General features: G+C 41.8%; 1 protein-coding gene across 1 annotated transcript; it reads right to left on the bottom strand.

The window, feature by feature from the left end:
* Positions 1-13,275: 13,275 nt before the first annotated feature.
* Positions 13,276-15,960, bottom strand: LOC135530542 (NLR family CARD domain-containing protein 3-like). Its single transcript, XM_064958842.1, has 3 exons — positions 15,785-15,960; positions 15,445-15,673; positions 13,276-15,068 (listed from the first exon to the last, which is right to left on the bottom strand). Exons 2-3 carry the CDS (start codon positions 15,671-15,673, stop codon positions 13,276-13,278), a joined length of 2,022 nt encoding a protein of 673 aa, XP_064814914.1. The 5' UTR covers positions 15,785-15,960.
* Between the last annotated feature and the right edge of the window lie 108 nt (positions 15,961-16,068).

Raw genomic sequence — 16,068 nt, 5'->3', positions numbered from 1 at the left:
ATAGATCTACTGTATTTATTACCTCTCTCATCCTACCTCATTTACACATGCTGTATATAGATCTACTGTATTTATTACCTCTCTCATCCTACCTCATTTACACATGCTGTATATAGATCTACTGTATTTATTACCTCTCTCATCCTGCCTCATTTACACATGCTGTATATAGATCTACTGTGTTTATTACCTCTCTCATCCTGCCTCATTTACACATGCTGTATATAGATCTACTGTATTTATTACCTCTCTCATCCTGCCTCATTTACACATGCTGTATATAGATCTACTGTATTTATTACCTCTCTTATCCTGCCTCATTTACACATGCTGTATATAGATCTACTGTATTTATTACCTCTCTCATCCTGCCTCATTTACACATGCTGTATATAGATCTACTGTATTTATTACCTCTCTCATCCTGCCTCATTTACACATGCTGTATATAGATCTACTGTATTTATTACCTCTCTCATCCTGCCTCATTTACACATGCTGTATATAGATCTACAGTATTTATTACCTCTCTCATCCTGCCTCATTTACACATGCTGTATATAGATCTACTGTATTTATTACCTCTCTCATCCTGCCTCATTTACACATGCTGTATATAGATCTACTGTATTTATTACCTCTCTTATCCTGCCTCATTTACACATGCTGTATATAGATCTACTGTATTTATTACCTCTCTTATCCTGCCTCATTTACACATGCTGTATATAGATCTACTGTATTTATTACCTCTCTTATCCTGCCTCATTTACACATGCTGTATATAGATCTACTGTATTTATTACCTCTCTCATCCTGCCTCATTTACACATGCTGTATATAGATCTACTGTATTTATTACCTCTCTCATCCTGCCTCATTTACACATGCTGTATATAGATCTACTGTATTTATTACCTCTCTCATCCTGCCTCATTTACACATGCTGTATATAGATCTACTGTATTTATTACCTCTCTCATCCTGCCTCATTTACACATGCTGTATATAGATCTACTGTATTTATTACCTCTCTTATCCTGCCTCATTTACACATGCTGTATATAGATCTACTGTATTTATTACCTCTCTCATCCTGCCTCATTTACACATGCTGTATATAGATCTACTGTATTTATTACCTCTCTCATCCTGCCTCATTTACACATGCTGTATATAGATCTACTGTATTTATTACCTCTCTCATCCTGCCTCATTTACACATGCTGTATATAGATCTACTGTATTTATTACCTCTCTCATCCTGCCTCATTTACACATGCTGTATATAGATCTACTGTATTTATTACCTCTCTCATCCTGCCTCATTTACACATGCTGTATATAGATCTACTGTATTTATTACCTCTCTCATCCTGCCTCATTTACACATGCTGTATATAGATCTACTGTATTTATTACCTCTCTCATCCTGCCTCATTTACACATGCTGTATATAGATCTACTGTATTTATTACCTCTCTCATTCTGCCTCATTTACACATGCTGTATATAGATCTACTGTATTTATTACCTCTCTCATCCTGCCTCATTTACACATGCTGTATATAGATCTACTGTATTTATTACCTCTCTTATCCTGCCTCATTTACACATGCTGTATATAGATCTACTGTATTATTGCTTGTATGTTGGTTCATTCCATGTGAAACACTGTGTTGTTGTCTGTGTCGAACTGCTTTGCTTTATCTTAGCCAGGTCGCAGTTGTTACCTACCTGGTTAAATAAAGGTGTTCTCAACAAGCCTACCTGGTTAAATAAAGGTGTTCTCAACTAGCCTACCTGGTTCAATAAAGGTGTTCTCAACTAGCCTACCTGGTTAAATAAAGGTGTTCTCAACTAGCCTACCTGGTTAAATAAAGGTGTTCTCAACTAGCCTACCTGGTTAAATAAAGGTGTTCTCAACTAGCCTACCTGGTTAAATAAAGGTGTTCTCAACTAGCCTACCTGGTTAAATAAAGGTGTTCTCAACTAGCCTACCTGGATAATAAAGGTGTTCTCAACTAGCCTACCTGGTTAAATAAAGGTGTTCTCAACTAGCCTACCTGGTTAAATAAAGGTGTTCTCAACTAGCCTACCTGGATAAATAAAGGTGTTCTCAACTAGCCTACCTGGTTAAATAAAGGTGTTCTTAACTAGCCTACCTGGATAAATAACTCTGTTTTGGTTCATGCAGGTGACTGACAGGGTGCCATCTCTTCTCTCACTCTGTTTTGGTTCAGGTGTTCTCAACTAGCCTAACAGGTAAAATAAAGGTGTTCTCAACTAGCCTACCTGGTTAAATAAAGGTGTTCTCAACTAGCCTACCTGGTTAAATAAAGGTGTTCTCAACTAGCCTACCTGGATAAATAAAGGTGTTCTCACCTAGCCTACCTGGTTAAATAAAGGTGTTCTCAACTAGCCTACCTTGTTAAATAAAGGTGAAATAAAAAAATAACAAATTAAACAGTATGACAGGGTGATAGACCGTTTTGTTCTTCTGGAATTTTGTTGCTGAAGAGAATCTCTTCTCTCACTCTGTTTTGGTTCATGCAGGTGACTGACAGGGTGCCATCTCTTCTCTCACTCTGTTTTGGTTCATGCAGGTGACTGACAGGGTGCCATCTCTTCTCTCACTCTGTTTTGGTTCATGCAGGTGACTGTGACAAAGTGCCATCTCTTCTCTCACTCTGTTTTGGTTCATGCAGGTGACTGACAGGGTGCCATCTCTTCTCTCACTCTGTTTTGGTTCATGCAGGTGACTGTGACAGAGTGCCATCTCTTCTCTCACTCTGTTTTGGTTCATGCAGGTGACTGACAGGGTGCCATCTCTTCTCTCACTCTGTTTTGGTTCATGCAGGTGACTGACAGGGTGCCATCTCTTCTCTCACTCTGTTTTGGTTCATGCAGGTGACTGTGACAGGGTGCCATCTCTTCTCTCACTCTGTTTTGGTTCATGCAGGTGACTGTGACAGGGTGCCATCTCTTCTCTCACTCTGTTTTGGTTCATGCAGGTGACTGACAGGGTGCCATCTCTTCTCTCACTCTGTTTTGGTTCATGCAGGTGACTGTCACAGGGTGTTATCTCTTCTCTACTGTGGTGCATTGAGGTGGTTTAAACCTCTCCAGTTAACTAAATGATTCATTTAAGTTTGACTTCGAGTGTCCGTGTGTTGAATTTCAACATCAACAACAAGTAGAGAAATCTGCTGACACACACACACACACACACACACACACACACACACACACACACACACACACACACACACACACACACACATGAATCAGAACCATGGACTGCCACATATTTAGCTTACGTTGATTAGACTAAATAGTTGTTGGTATCTTTTAGTTGTAACTGTCTGTTAAATGCAGTATGTGTTGTGGACTCCATGCTGTATATAGATCTACTGGACTCCACCGGACAGACTCTCTGATTCAGTGATGAAACAAAGGTGTGGTTGAATTTAATCTGCCACTGTGTCTTCTTATTGTCTGGGCCTTAGGCTTATATATCATGGTTCCAAAGCATATGATCTAGCAGGTTATAGAGCAAACAATGTGTTGTACCATGTCTTACCCAGTGATATTACCCACTATTATCACAACACATGTGTTGTAACATGTCTTCCCCAGTGATATTACCCACTATTATCACAACACATGTGTTGTACCATGTCTTCCCCAGTGATATTACCCACTATTATCACAACACATGTGTTGTACCATGTCTTCCCCAGTGATATTGATATTACCCAGGCACCACTGCAGCACCACTGCTGATTATTGTGTGACTTGTTAAGCTCATTTCTCCTCCTGAACCTTTTTAGACTTGGGGCCATAACAAAGGGGCTGAATACTTAATGATTCAAGACATTTCAGCTTTTCATTTTAAATACATTTTGTAAAGACTTCATAAAACATAATTCCACTTTGACATTATGGGGTGTTGTGTGTGTAGGACAGTGACCCCAAAACATCTGAATGAATCCATTTTAAATTCAGGCTTTGACACGACAAAATGTGGAACAATTCAAGGTGTGTGAATACTTTCTGAAGGCAAACCGAAAACCAAAATTGAGAGCTCTCCACTAAAGTTTTACAAACAATTAAACCCTTGAGGCGACGGAAAATAATATTCAAAAGTTTGGTCCATGGACACAGAGGGGTTAAACACTAAAGTTACCGACTAGCTTGCCTCGCTAGCAGGTCGTTCGTCTGAACAACAAACTTCGATATCTCAACACTGTAGCGAACTCCATCGTTATTCCCGAAGATTGCCTCAGCCCACTCTGTGCGATTACTGCAAAGCAAATATGGTAATATTATGGAACTGGACTCCATGGCAGATGCAATGAACTAGTTTTCATCAGAAAAAAACATTGTTAAAAATGTAAGGTGTCCAGCCTACTTGAAGAACCCCGAAAATAATATTCAAAAGTTTGGTCCTTGGATACAGAGAGGTTAAACACTAAAGTTACCATCCATCTAGTGAAGAGAGGAGAACCAGACAGTGGAAGCATAAAGATAGCTAACAAACATTTGTATATTGCACTGTTCTGTACAATTGACCTTATTTTAGCGCCCCAAAAACACAACACTTCCAGGTCAACTGTAATATGAATACCAATGTAAAGCACCATTTCTCCCCTTTGCAGCTAAATCAATGAGGAGACCTTCAGGCTGCCCGCCTCTGCATGAATGAAGGCAATGAGCAGCCAGAGGAAAATACTGAGCATAGGGGTTGGCAATGTTCTGTAGTCAGTCATGATTGGCTCAGTGTTCTGTCACTCATGGAGACACTACGTCACCTCAACAACTACAGTGAGATCTCTAAAATTCAAGCCCATTGGGTGCTGCCATAGAGTTACATTAGTAGTGTCCAACCAAAAGGCTCAAGGTCATTGGCCACAGATAAAATGAACATCACGTTATATCTACCGTGGCTTTGATTGGATCATATCAGCATCATGTTATATCCCTGGTGTATATATCCCTGGTGTATATATCCCTGGTGTATATATCCCTGGTGTATATATCCCTGTGTTTCCCTGGTGTATATATCCCTGTGTTTCCCTGGTGTATATATCCCTGGTTTATATATCCCTGGTGTATATATCCCTGGTGTACATATCCCTGGTGTACATATCCCTGGTGTACATATCCCTGGTGTACATATCCCTGGTGTATATATCCCTGGTGTATATATCCCTGTGTTTCCCTGGTGTATATATCCCTGGTTTATATATCCCTGGTGTATATATCCCTGGTGTACATATCCCTGGTGTACATATCCCTGGTGTATATATCCCTGGTGTATATATCCCTGTGTTCCCCTGATGTATATATCCCTGGTGTATATATCCCTGGTGTATATATCCCTGGTGTATATATCCCTGGTGTATATATCCCTGTGTTCCCCTGATGTATATATCCCTGGTGTATATATCCCTGGTGTATATATCCCTGGTGTATATATCCCTGGTGTATATATCCCTGGTGTATATATCCCTGTGTTTCCCTGGTGTATATATCCCTGTGTTTCCCTGGTGTATATATCCTTGTGTTTCCCTGGTGTATATATCCCTGGTGTATATATCCCTGTGTTTCCCTGGTGTATATATCCCTGTGTTTCCCTGGTGTATATATCCCTGTGTTTCCCTGGTGTATATATCCCTGTGTTTCCCTGGTGTATATATCCCTGTGTTTCCCTGGTGTATATATCCCTGTGTTCCCCTGGTGTATATATCCCTGTGTTTCCCTGGTGTATATATCCCTGTGTTCCCCTGGTGTATATATCCCTGTGTTTCCCTGGTGTATATATCCCTGTGTTCCCCTGGTGTATATATCCCTGTGTTTCCCTGGTGTATATATCCCTGTGTTCCCCTGGTGTATATATCCCTGTGTTTCCCTGGTGTATATATCCCTGTGTTTCCCTGGTGTATATATCCCTGGTGTATATATCCCTGTGTTCCCCTGGTGTATATATCCCTGTGTTTCCCTGGTGTATATATCCCAGGTGTATATATCCCTGTGTTCCCCTGGTGTATATATCCCTGTGTTTCCCTGGTGTATATATCCCTGTGTTTCCCTGGTGTATATATCCCTGTGTTTCCCTGGTGTATATATCCCTGTGTTTCCCTGGTGTATATATCCCTGTGTTTCCCTGGTGTATATATCCCTGTGTTTCCCTGCTGTATATATCCCTGTGTTTCCCTGGTGTATATACCCCTGGTGTATATATCCCTGGTGTATATATCCCCGTGTTTCCCTGGTGTATATATCCCGGGTGTATATATCCCTGTGTTTCCCTGGTGTATATATCCCTGGTGTATATATCCCTGGTGTATTTATCCCTGTGTTCCCTGGTGTATATATCCCCGTGTTTCCCTGGTGTATATATCCCTGTGTTTCCCTGGTGTATATATCCCTGGTGTATATATCCCTGGTGTATATATCCCTGTGCTTCCCTGGTGTATATATCCCTGGTGTATATATCCCTGTGTTTCCCTGGTGTATATATCCCTGGTGTATATATCCCTGTGTTTCCCTGGTGTATATATCCCTGGTGTATATATCCCTGGTGTATATATCCCTGGTGTATATATCCCTGGTGTATATATCCCCGTGTTCCCCTGGTGTATATATCCCTGTGTTTCCCTGGTGTATATATCCCTGGTGTATTTATCCCTGTGTTTCCCTTGTGTATATATCCCTGGTGTATATATCCCTGGTGTTTATATCCCTGGTGTATATATCCCTGGTGTATATATCCCTGGTGTATATATCCCTGGTGTATATATCCCTGGTGTATATATCCCCGTGTTCCCCTGGTGTATATATCCCTGGTGTATTTATCCCTGGTGTATATATCCCTGGTGTATATATCCCTGGTGTATATATCCCTGGTGTATACATCCCTGGTGTATATATCCCTGGTGTATATATCCCCATGTTCCCCTGGTGTATATATCCCTGTGTTTACCTGGTGTATATATCCCTGGTGTATATATCCCTGGTGTATATATCCCTGGTGTATATATCCCTGGTGTATATATCCCTGTGTTTCCCTGGTGTATATATCCCTGGTGTATATATCCCTGGTGTATATATCCCTGGTGTATATATCCCTGGTGTATATATCCCTGTGTTTCCCTGGTGTATATATCCCTGGTGTATATATCCCTGGTGTATATATCCCTGTGTTTCCCTGGTGTATATATCCCTGGTGTATATATCCCTGGTGTATTTATCCCTGGTGTATTTATCCCTGTGTTTCCCTGGTGTATATATCCCTGGTGTATATATCCCTGTGTTTCCCTGGTGTATATATCCCTGGTGTATATATCCCCGTGTTCCCCTGGTGTATATATCCCTGGTGTATATATCCCTGGTGTATTTATCCCTGGTGTATATATCCCTGGTGTATATATCCCCGTGTTCCCCTGGTGTATATATCCCTGGTGTATTTATCCCTGGTGTATATATCCCTGGTGTATATATCCCTGTGTTTCCCTGGTGTATATATCCCTGGTGTATATATCCCCGTGTTCCCCTGGTGTATATATCCCTGGTGTATATATCCCTGGTGTATTTATCCCTGGTGTATATATCCCTGGTGTATATATCCCTGGTGTATATATCCCTGGTGTATTTATCCCTGGTGTATATATCCCTGGTGTATATATCCCCGTGTTCCCCTGGTGTATATATCCCTGTGTTTCCCTGGTGTATATATCCCTGGTGTATATATCCCTGGTGTATATATCCCTGGTGTTTATATCCCTGGTGTATATATCCCTGGTGTATATATCCCTGGTGTATATATCCCTGGTGTATATATCCCCGTGTTCCCCTGGTGTATATATCCCTGGTGTATTTATCCCTGGTGTATATATCCCTGGTGTATACATCCCTGGTGTATATATCCCTGGTGTATATATCCCCGTGTTCCCCTGGTGTATATATCCCTGTGTTTACCTGGTGTATATATCCCTGGTGTATATATCCCTGGTGTATATATCCCTGGTGTATATATCCCTGGTGTATATATCCCTGTGTTTCCCTGGTGTATATATCCCTGGTGTATATATCCCTGGTGTATATATCCCTGGTGTATATATCCCTGGTGTATATATCCCTGGTGTATATATCCCCGTGTTCCCCCGGTGTATATATCCCTGTGTTTACCTGGTGTATATATCCCTGGTGTATATATCCCTGGTGTATATATCCCTGGTGTATATATCCCTGGTGTATATATCCCTGTGTTTCCCTGGTGTATATATCCCTGGTGTATATATCCCTGGTGTATATATCCCTGTGTTTCCCTGGTGTATATATCCCTGGTGTATATATCCCCGTGTTCCCCTGGTGTATATATCCCTGGTGTATATATCCCTGGTGTATATATCCCTGGTGTATTTATCCCTGGTGTATATATCCCTGGTGTATATATCCCCGTGTTCCCCTGGTGTATATATCCCTGGTGTATTTATCCCTGGTGTATATATCCCTGGTGTATATATCCCTGTGTTTCCCTGGTGTATATATCCCTGGTGTATATATCCCCGTGTTCCCCTGGTGTATATATCCCTGGTGTATATATCCCTGGTGTATTTATCCCTGGTGTATATATCCCTGGTGTATATATCCCTGGTGTATATATCCCTGGTGTATTTATCCCTGGTGTATATATCCCTGGTGTATATATCCCCGTGTTCCCCTGGTGTATATATCCCTGTGTTTCCCTGGTGTATATATCCCTGGTGTATATATCCCTGGTGTATATATCCCTGGTGTTTATATCCCTGGTGTATATATCCCTGGTGTATATATCCCTGGTGTATATATCCCTGGTGTATATATCCCCGTGTTCCCCTGGTGTATATATCCCTGGTGTATTTATCCCTGGTGTATATATCCCTGGTGTATACATCCCTGGTGTATATATCCCTGGTGTATATATCCCCGTGTTCCCCTGGTGTATATATCCCTGTGTTTACCTGGTGTATATATCCCTGGTGTATATATCCCTGGTGTATATATCCCTGGTGTATATATCCCTGGTGTATATATCCCTGTGTTTCCCTGGTGTATATATCCCTGGTGTATATATCCCTGGTGTATATATCCCTGGTGTATATATCCCTGGTGTATATATCCCTGGTGTATATATCCCTGGTGTATATATCCCCGTGTTCCCCCGGTGTATATATCCCTGTGTTTACCTGGTGTATATATCCCTGGTGTATATATCCCTGGTGTATATATCCCTGGTGTATATATCCCTGGTGTATATATCCCTGTGTTTCCCTGGTGTATATATCCCTGGTGTATATATCCCTGGTGTATATATCCCTGGTGTATATATCCCTGTGTTTCCCTGGTGTATATATCCCTGTGTTTCCCTGGTGTATATATCCCTGGTGTATATATCCCTGGTGTATATATCCCTGGTGTATATATCCCTGGTGTATATATCCCCGTGTATCCCTGGTGTATATATCCCTGGTGTATATATCCCTGGTGTATATATCCCTGGTGTATATATCCCCGTGTATCCCTGGTGTATATATCCCTGTGTTTCCCTGGTGTATGTATCCCTGGTGTATTTATCCCTGGTGTATGTATCCCTGGTGTATTTATCCCTGTGTTTCCTGTTTCTCTGTACCAGTTTGTCTTGTATGTTTATCAAGTCAACCAGCGTTTTTCTCTACTCCTGCTTCTATTTGTTCCGCCCGGTTTTTGTCCCTGTTTTCTGGACCCGACTGCCTGACCTCTAGTCTGCCTGACCATTCTGCCTGTCCTGACCATTCTGCCTGACCTCTAGTCTGCCTGACCATTCTGCCTGTCCTGACCTCTAGCCTGCCTGACCATTCTGCCTGTCCTGACCTCTAGCCTGCCTGACCATTCTGCCTGTCCTGACCTCTAGCCTGCGTGACCATTCTGCCTGTCCTGACCTCTAGCCTGCGTGACCATTCTGCCTGTCCTGACCTCTAGCCTGCGTGACCATTCTGCCTGTCCTGACCTCTAGCCTGCCTGACCATTCTGCCTGTCCTGACCTCTAGTCTGCCTGACCATTCTGCCTGTCCTGACCTCTCGTCTGCCTGACCATTCTGCCTGTCCTGACCTCTCGTCTGCCTGACCATTCTGCCTGTCTTGACCTCTAGCCTGCCTGACCATTCTGCCTTTCCTGACCTTTAGCCTGTCTGACCAGTCTGCCTGTCCTGACCTTTAGCCTGCCTGACCATTCTTCCTGTCCTGACCTATTCTGCCTGACCTCTTGTCTGCTTGACCATTCTGCCTGTCCTGACCTCTCGTCTGCCTGACCATTCTGCCTGTCCTGACCTCTCGTCTGCCTGACCATTCTGCCTGTCCTGACCTCTCGTCTGCCTGACCATTCTGCCTGTCTTGACCTCTAGCCTGCCTGACCATTCTGCCTTTCCTGACCTTTAGCCTGTCTGACCAGTCTGCCTGTCCTGACCTCTAGTCTGCCTGACTATTCTGCCTGTCCTGACCAGTCTGTCTGTCCTAACCTCTCGTCTGTCCTGACCTCTAGTCTGCCTGACCAGTCTGCCTGTCCTGTCCAGTCTACCTGTCCTGACCTCTAGTCTGTCTGACCAGTCTGCCTGTCCTGTCCAGTCTGTCTGTCCTGACCTCTAGTCTATCTGACCTCTAGTCTACCTGTCCTGTCCAGTCTACCTGTCCTGACCTCTATTCTGCCTGACCAGTCTGCCTGTCCTGTCCAGTCTGTCTGTCCTGACCTCTAGTCTGTCTGCCACTCTGTGCCTCCTGGACTCTGATCTGGTTATGACCTTTGGCCTGTCCACATCTGCCTCCCGTGCCATCTTCTACAGGAATACTGACCTCAGAGTCTCCAGTTTACAGTGGGGATTCCCCAGTCCAGCAGAGAGCAGCTTCACTCCTGAATCCTTCAGGTCATTGTTACTCAGGTCCAGCTCTCTCAGGTGTGAGGGGTTTGACCTCAGAGCTGAGACCAGAGAAGCACAGTCTTCCTCTGTAACTAGACAGCCTGACAGCCTGCAAAGAGTCAAATCATATTAAAATCACACTGATATTCTTTGGTGGTGAAAATAGTGGCAGTATATTTTTTCAACATATTCAGATACATCAGTGTCCTGAAACCTGCCATATCTATTCATAAATGAATGTATCATTATTATAAATGATCAAAGTGTTGCCTGCAGATGTCACGCCCTGACCTTAGTTAACGTTGTTTTCTTTATTATTTTAGTTAGGTCAGGGTGTGACGAGGGCTTGTTTAGTTTTTGTACATCTATGGGTTTGTCTTGTCTAGGTGTTTATATGTCTACAGTTGCCTGGATTGGTTCTCAATCAGAGGCAGCTGTTTATCGTTGTCTCTGATTGGGAACCATATTTCTTGGTTTGTTTGTGGGTTGTTATTCTATGTTTAGTTGCCTGTTCTGCCATATCATTTGTGATAGAAACATTCTTAGGTGGTGAAAATCGTGGCAGTATATGTTTTTTACATTTTCAAATATAAAAAATATTCAGATATATCTGTGTCCTGAAACCTGCCATATCTATTTATAAATGAATGTTTAATTATTAGAAATAACAAATGATAAAAGTATAGCCTGCAGATAGAAAAATGTATCGTACAAATATTTGAGTAGACTGACCAGACCAGTTTAAAAAGCAGTATCAGTCAGAAGACAGACAGTGAGGTATCAGATTTAGATTGTATTGAGTATACAGTCCACATCATATCTATTTAGACAGTGAGGTATCAGATTTAGATTGTATTGAGTAAACAGTCCACACCATATCTATTTAGACAGTGAAGCTAACATTTTAAATGTGTCTCTATACTCCAACATTTTGGATTTCAGATCAAATGTTTCATATAAGGTGACAGTATATAATGTCACCTTTTATTTGAGGATTTTTTAATACATATCTGTTTCAACGTTTAGAAAGATTAAAGCATTTTATGTATCTCGTCCCCCATTTGAAGAAGTCATAAGTATTCTGACACTTAAAGTGTATTAAATTAGTCAAAAGTATATCTGGTCCCATATTCCTCGAACACAATGACAACATCAAGCCTGTGACGCCTTGACTGAGAAAGATCATGAATGAATCATGAATAATAATGAGTGAAAAAGTTACAGAGGCTACAACAAAACATGCTAACCTCTCACCATTACCAATAACAGAGGCTACAACAAAACATGCTAACCTCTCACCATTACCAATAAGAGACTACAACAAAACATGCTAACCTCTCACCATTACCAATAACAGAGGATACAACAAAACATGCTAACCTCTCATCATTACCAATAACAGAGACTACAACAAAACATGCTAACCTCTAACCATTACCAATAACAGAGGATACAACAAAACATGCTAACCTCTCAGCATTACCAATAACAGAGGATACAACAAAACATACTTACCTCTAACCATTACCAATAACAGAGGATACAACAAAACATGCTAACCTCTCAGCATTACCAATAACAGAGGATACAACAAAACATGCTAACCTCTCACCTTTAAGCTCAAATAAAAGGTGACATTCTGTACTGTCACCTAATTTGAAACATTATATCTCAAATCCAAAATGCTGGAGAATAGCACCAAATTTAAAACTGTAAGCTTCACTGTCCAAACACATATGGTGTGGACTATGTGTGTCTGGTAAACACATGTGAATCTGGTGAACAGTTATCACTTGTTGACCAACTACAGGAATACTGACCTCAGAGTCTCCAGTTTACAGTGGGGATTCCCCAGTCCAGCAGAGAGCAGCTTCACTCCTGAATCCTTCAGGTCATTGTTACTCAGGTCCAGCTCTCTCATGTGTGAGGGGTTTGACCTCAGAGCTGAGACCAGAGAAGCACAGCCTTCCTCTGTGACTCCACAGCCTGACAGCCTGACAAAGAGATCATCATGACTTCACAAACACACTGTTCATTTAACACCAGTAGTGTAGAAGGACAATGGCAGATGCATTTGGTTTATTCTCTCAAACAACATATAGATTCATCTTCCATCTCCAATTATTGTATGGTCACAATGTTGTAATAATGTAAAAATCTATGCATTTATTCAGTATGTTTTCTCTCAAATAAGTCATATTGGTATACTAATATGAAAATCAATGCATTTATTCAATATGTTTTTCAATATAATAGTATATACATATTATAATACATATTTTTCTCTAAACTGAATATTTCTTCCTGATGATGAGTTCTTAAATGTCATTTTATTTACTCACAGAGCACCTCTGGAGGCTTTGACCACTGGCAGCAGCCTCAGAAGACCTTCCTCTGATCTGGAGTATTTCTTCAGGTCAAACACATCCAGCTCCTTTTCTGAAGTCAGCAACACAAAGACCAGAGCTGACCACTGTGCAGGTGACAGGTCGTCTTCTGAGAGACTTCCTGATCTCAGGTAGCTTTGGATCTCCTCCACTAGAGAACGGTCATTCAGTTCATTCAGACAGTGGAACAGATTGATGCTCCTCTCTGGAGAGAGATCCTCCCCGATCTTCTCCTTGATGTACTTCACTGTTTCTTCATGGCTCTGTGAGCTGCTTCTTGTCTTTGTCAGTAGACCTCGTAAGTGCTTCTGATTGGACTCCAGTGAGAGGCCCAGAAGGAAGCGGAGGAAAAGGTCCAGGTTTCCCGTCTCACTTTGCAAGGCTTTATCCACAGCACTCTTGTAGAAAGTAACTTCAGGCTTGTCTCTGAACAGGTTCCTGGACTTGGTTTGTAGTTTGTCCATTAGATTCCCATTATTGTTGGTGAATGAGAGGAACACATATACAGCAGCCAGAAACTCCTGAATGCTCAGATGAACGAAGCAGTACACCTTGTCCTGGTACAGCCCACATTCCTCTTTAAAGAGCTGTGTGCACAATCCTGAGTACACTGAGGCTTCATTGACATCAATACCAGCCTCTTTCAGGTCTTCTTCATAGAAAATCAGATTGCCCTTCACAAGCTGTTGAAAAGCCAGTTTTCCCAGTGACAGAATGCTCTCTTTATTCCAGTGTGGACCTGTCTCTTCTTTCCCAAGATACTTTTCATTCTTCTGTTTGGTATGAAACACCACAAGGTGTGTGTACATCTCAGTCAGAGTCTTGGGCATCTCTTCTCTCTTATGTTTCAGCATGTGTTCAAGGACTGTTGCAGAAATCCAACAGAAGACTGGAATGTGGCACATGATGTGGAGGCTCCTTGATGTCTTTATGTGTGAGATGATTCTGCTGGCCAGGTCCTCATCACTGAATCTCTTCCTGAAGTACTCCTCCTTCTGTGGGTCAGTGAACCCTCGTACCTCTGTTACCTGGTCAACACACCCTGAAGGGATCTTATTGGCTGCTGCAGGTCGGGTAGTTATCCAGAGGAGAGCAGAGGGAAGCAGATTTCCCCTGATGAGATTTGTCAGCAGAACATCCACTGAGGTTGACTCTGTGACGTCCCAACAGATCTTGTTCTTCTGGAAGTCTAGGGGCAGTCGGCACTCATCCAGACCATCAAAGATGAACAGAGCTTTGTACTTGTTGTTGATGGAGATTCCTGATTGTTTGGTTTCCATTGAGAAGTGATTAAGAAGTTCAATGAAAGTGTGTTTGTCCTCTTTCATCAAATTCAGCTCCCGGAAAGGGAATGAAAATACAAATTGGACATCCTGATTTGCTTTTCCTTCAGCCCAGTCCAGAATGAACTTCTGCACAGAGACTGTTTTTCCAATGCCAGCGACTCCCTTTGTCAGCACAGTTCTGATAGGTTTGTCTTGTCCAGTTAAGGGTTTGAAGATGTCGTTACATTTGATTGCAGTCTCTGGTCTTGCTTGTTTCCTGGTTGTTGTCTCAATCTGTCTCAGCTCATGTTCATTATTGATCTCTCCTGTTCCACCCTCTGTGATGTAGAGCTCTGTGTAGATCTTATTGAGAAGTGTTGGGTTTCCTTGTTTAGCGATCCCCTCAAATACACATTGAAACTTCTTCTTTAGATTAGATTTGAGTTCACGTTGGCAAATCACAGCAAGCTCATCTGAATCTAGAAATAACACAGAGGATATTAATATTACGTCTGTTTTAATGTCTACAGTATTGTAGGACTGTTATAAAGTTGTACATCATAATAATTTATTCTCTTAACTGACTGTATAAATGTGTAAATGTTTTCATAATGCATTACAGACTGGTGTGACTGATTATATTATTATTGGTATTATTGATGGTATTATTAATGTTGTCTATCTCTCTCTAAATTAATCACCACAACACATCCCTGCTGCTACTTGATGAGGTCACTAGGTGTTGTGTTAAGGCTGCTACAATATCATTGAGTTACACAGCTACTTTAGCTGGACTTTAGCTACAGCTTTTAAATGTTATAAAACAGCATTCAACATGAGGCAGACAGATCTTACATTTCTCCAGTGTGTCAGCAAGCTCCTTCTGGTTCATTTTCCTCAGGATGTGCAGTGTGATCTTCAGAGCCCCCTCTCTGGCACTGCTCTCCTGCTTCTCATCTTCAGCGTCCACCACTTCCTTATCCTGCTTCTGACTCTCAAAGCCTTCTGGGAGTTCTGGACTAAGAATCCTCTTGAACCTCTTCAGCTCGTTCTTCACAAATGTCATAATTTTCTCTTCAAGCATCTGGAATAAATTAAGCAAATGAGTTAAGCAAGAGACAAGAGACACATTAATGAATGATTGACAGATCAACTTTACTTGAGGTAAACAAAAGTACATAACAGGACCACATACACTGAATATGGAGGCCAGGTCTGTTTGATGACTCTGGGAAGACTGACCACTGAGAATCTCTGACTCTGATCTCTCCTGTTGGTTTCTGTGGACAAAACATGAGATTACATCTCCTCATCCAGGGAGTACACACACACACACACACACACACACACACACACACACACACACACACACACACACACACACACACACACACACACACACACACACACACACACACACACACACACACACGTTGTGTTTGTTTAATATTGTTTTAGGATATGAAAATGGACAAAAGA

Source organism: Oncorhynchus masou, unplaced genomic scaffold (assembly GCF_036934945.1).
Source record: "Oncorhynchus masou masou isolate Uvic2021 unplaced genomic scaffold, UVic_Omas_1.1 unplaced_scaffold_1375, whole genome shotgun sequence".
Taxonomy (NCBI): Eukaryota; Metazoa; Chordata; class Actinopteri; order Salmoniformes; family Salmonidae; genus Oncorhynchus; species Oncorhynchus masou.
Note: the sequence above shows the minus strand (reverse complement) of the source record. Positions and strands in the feature narration are given on the sequence as shown.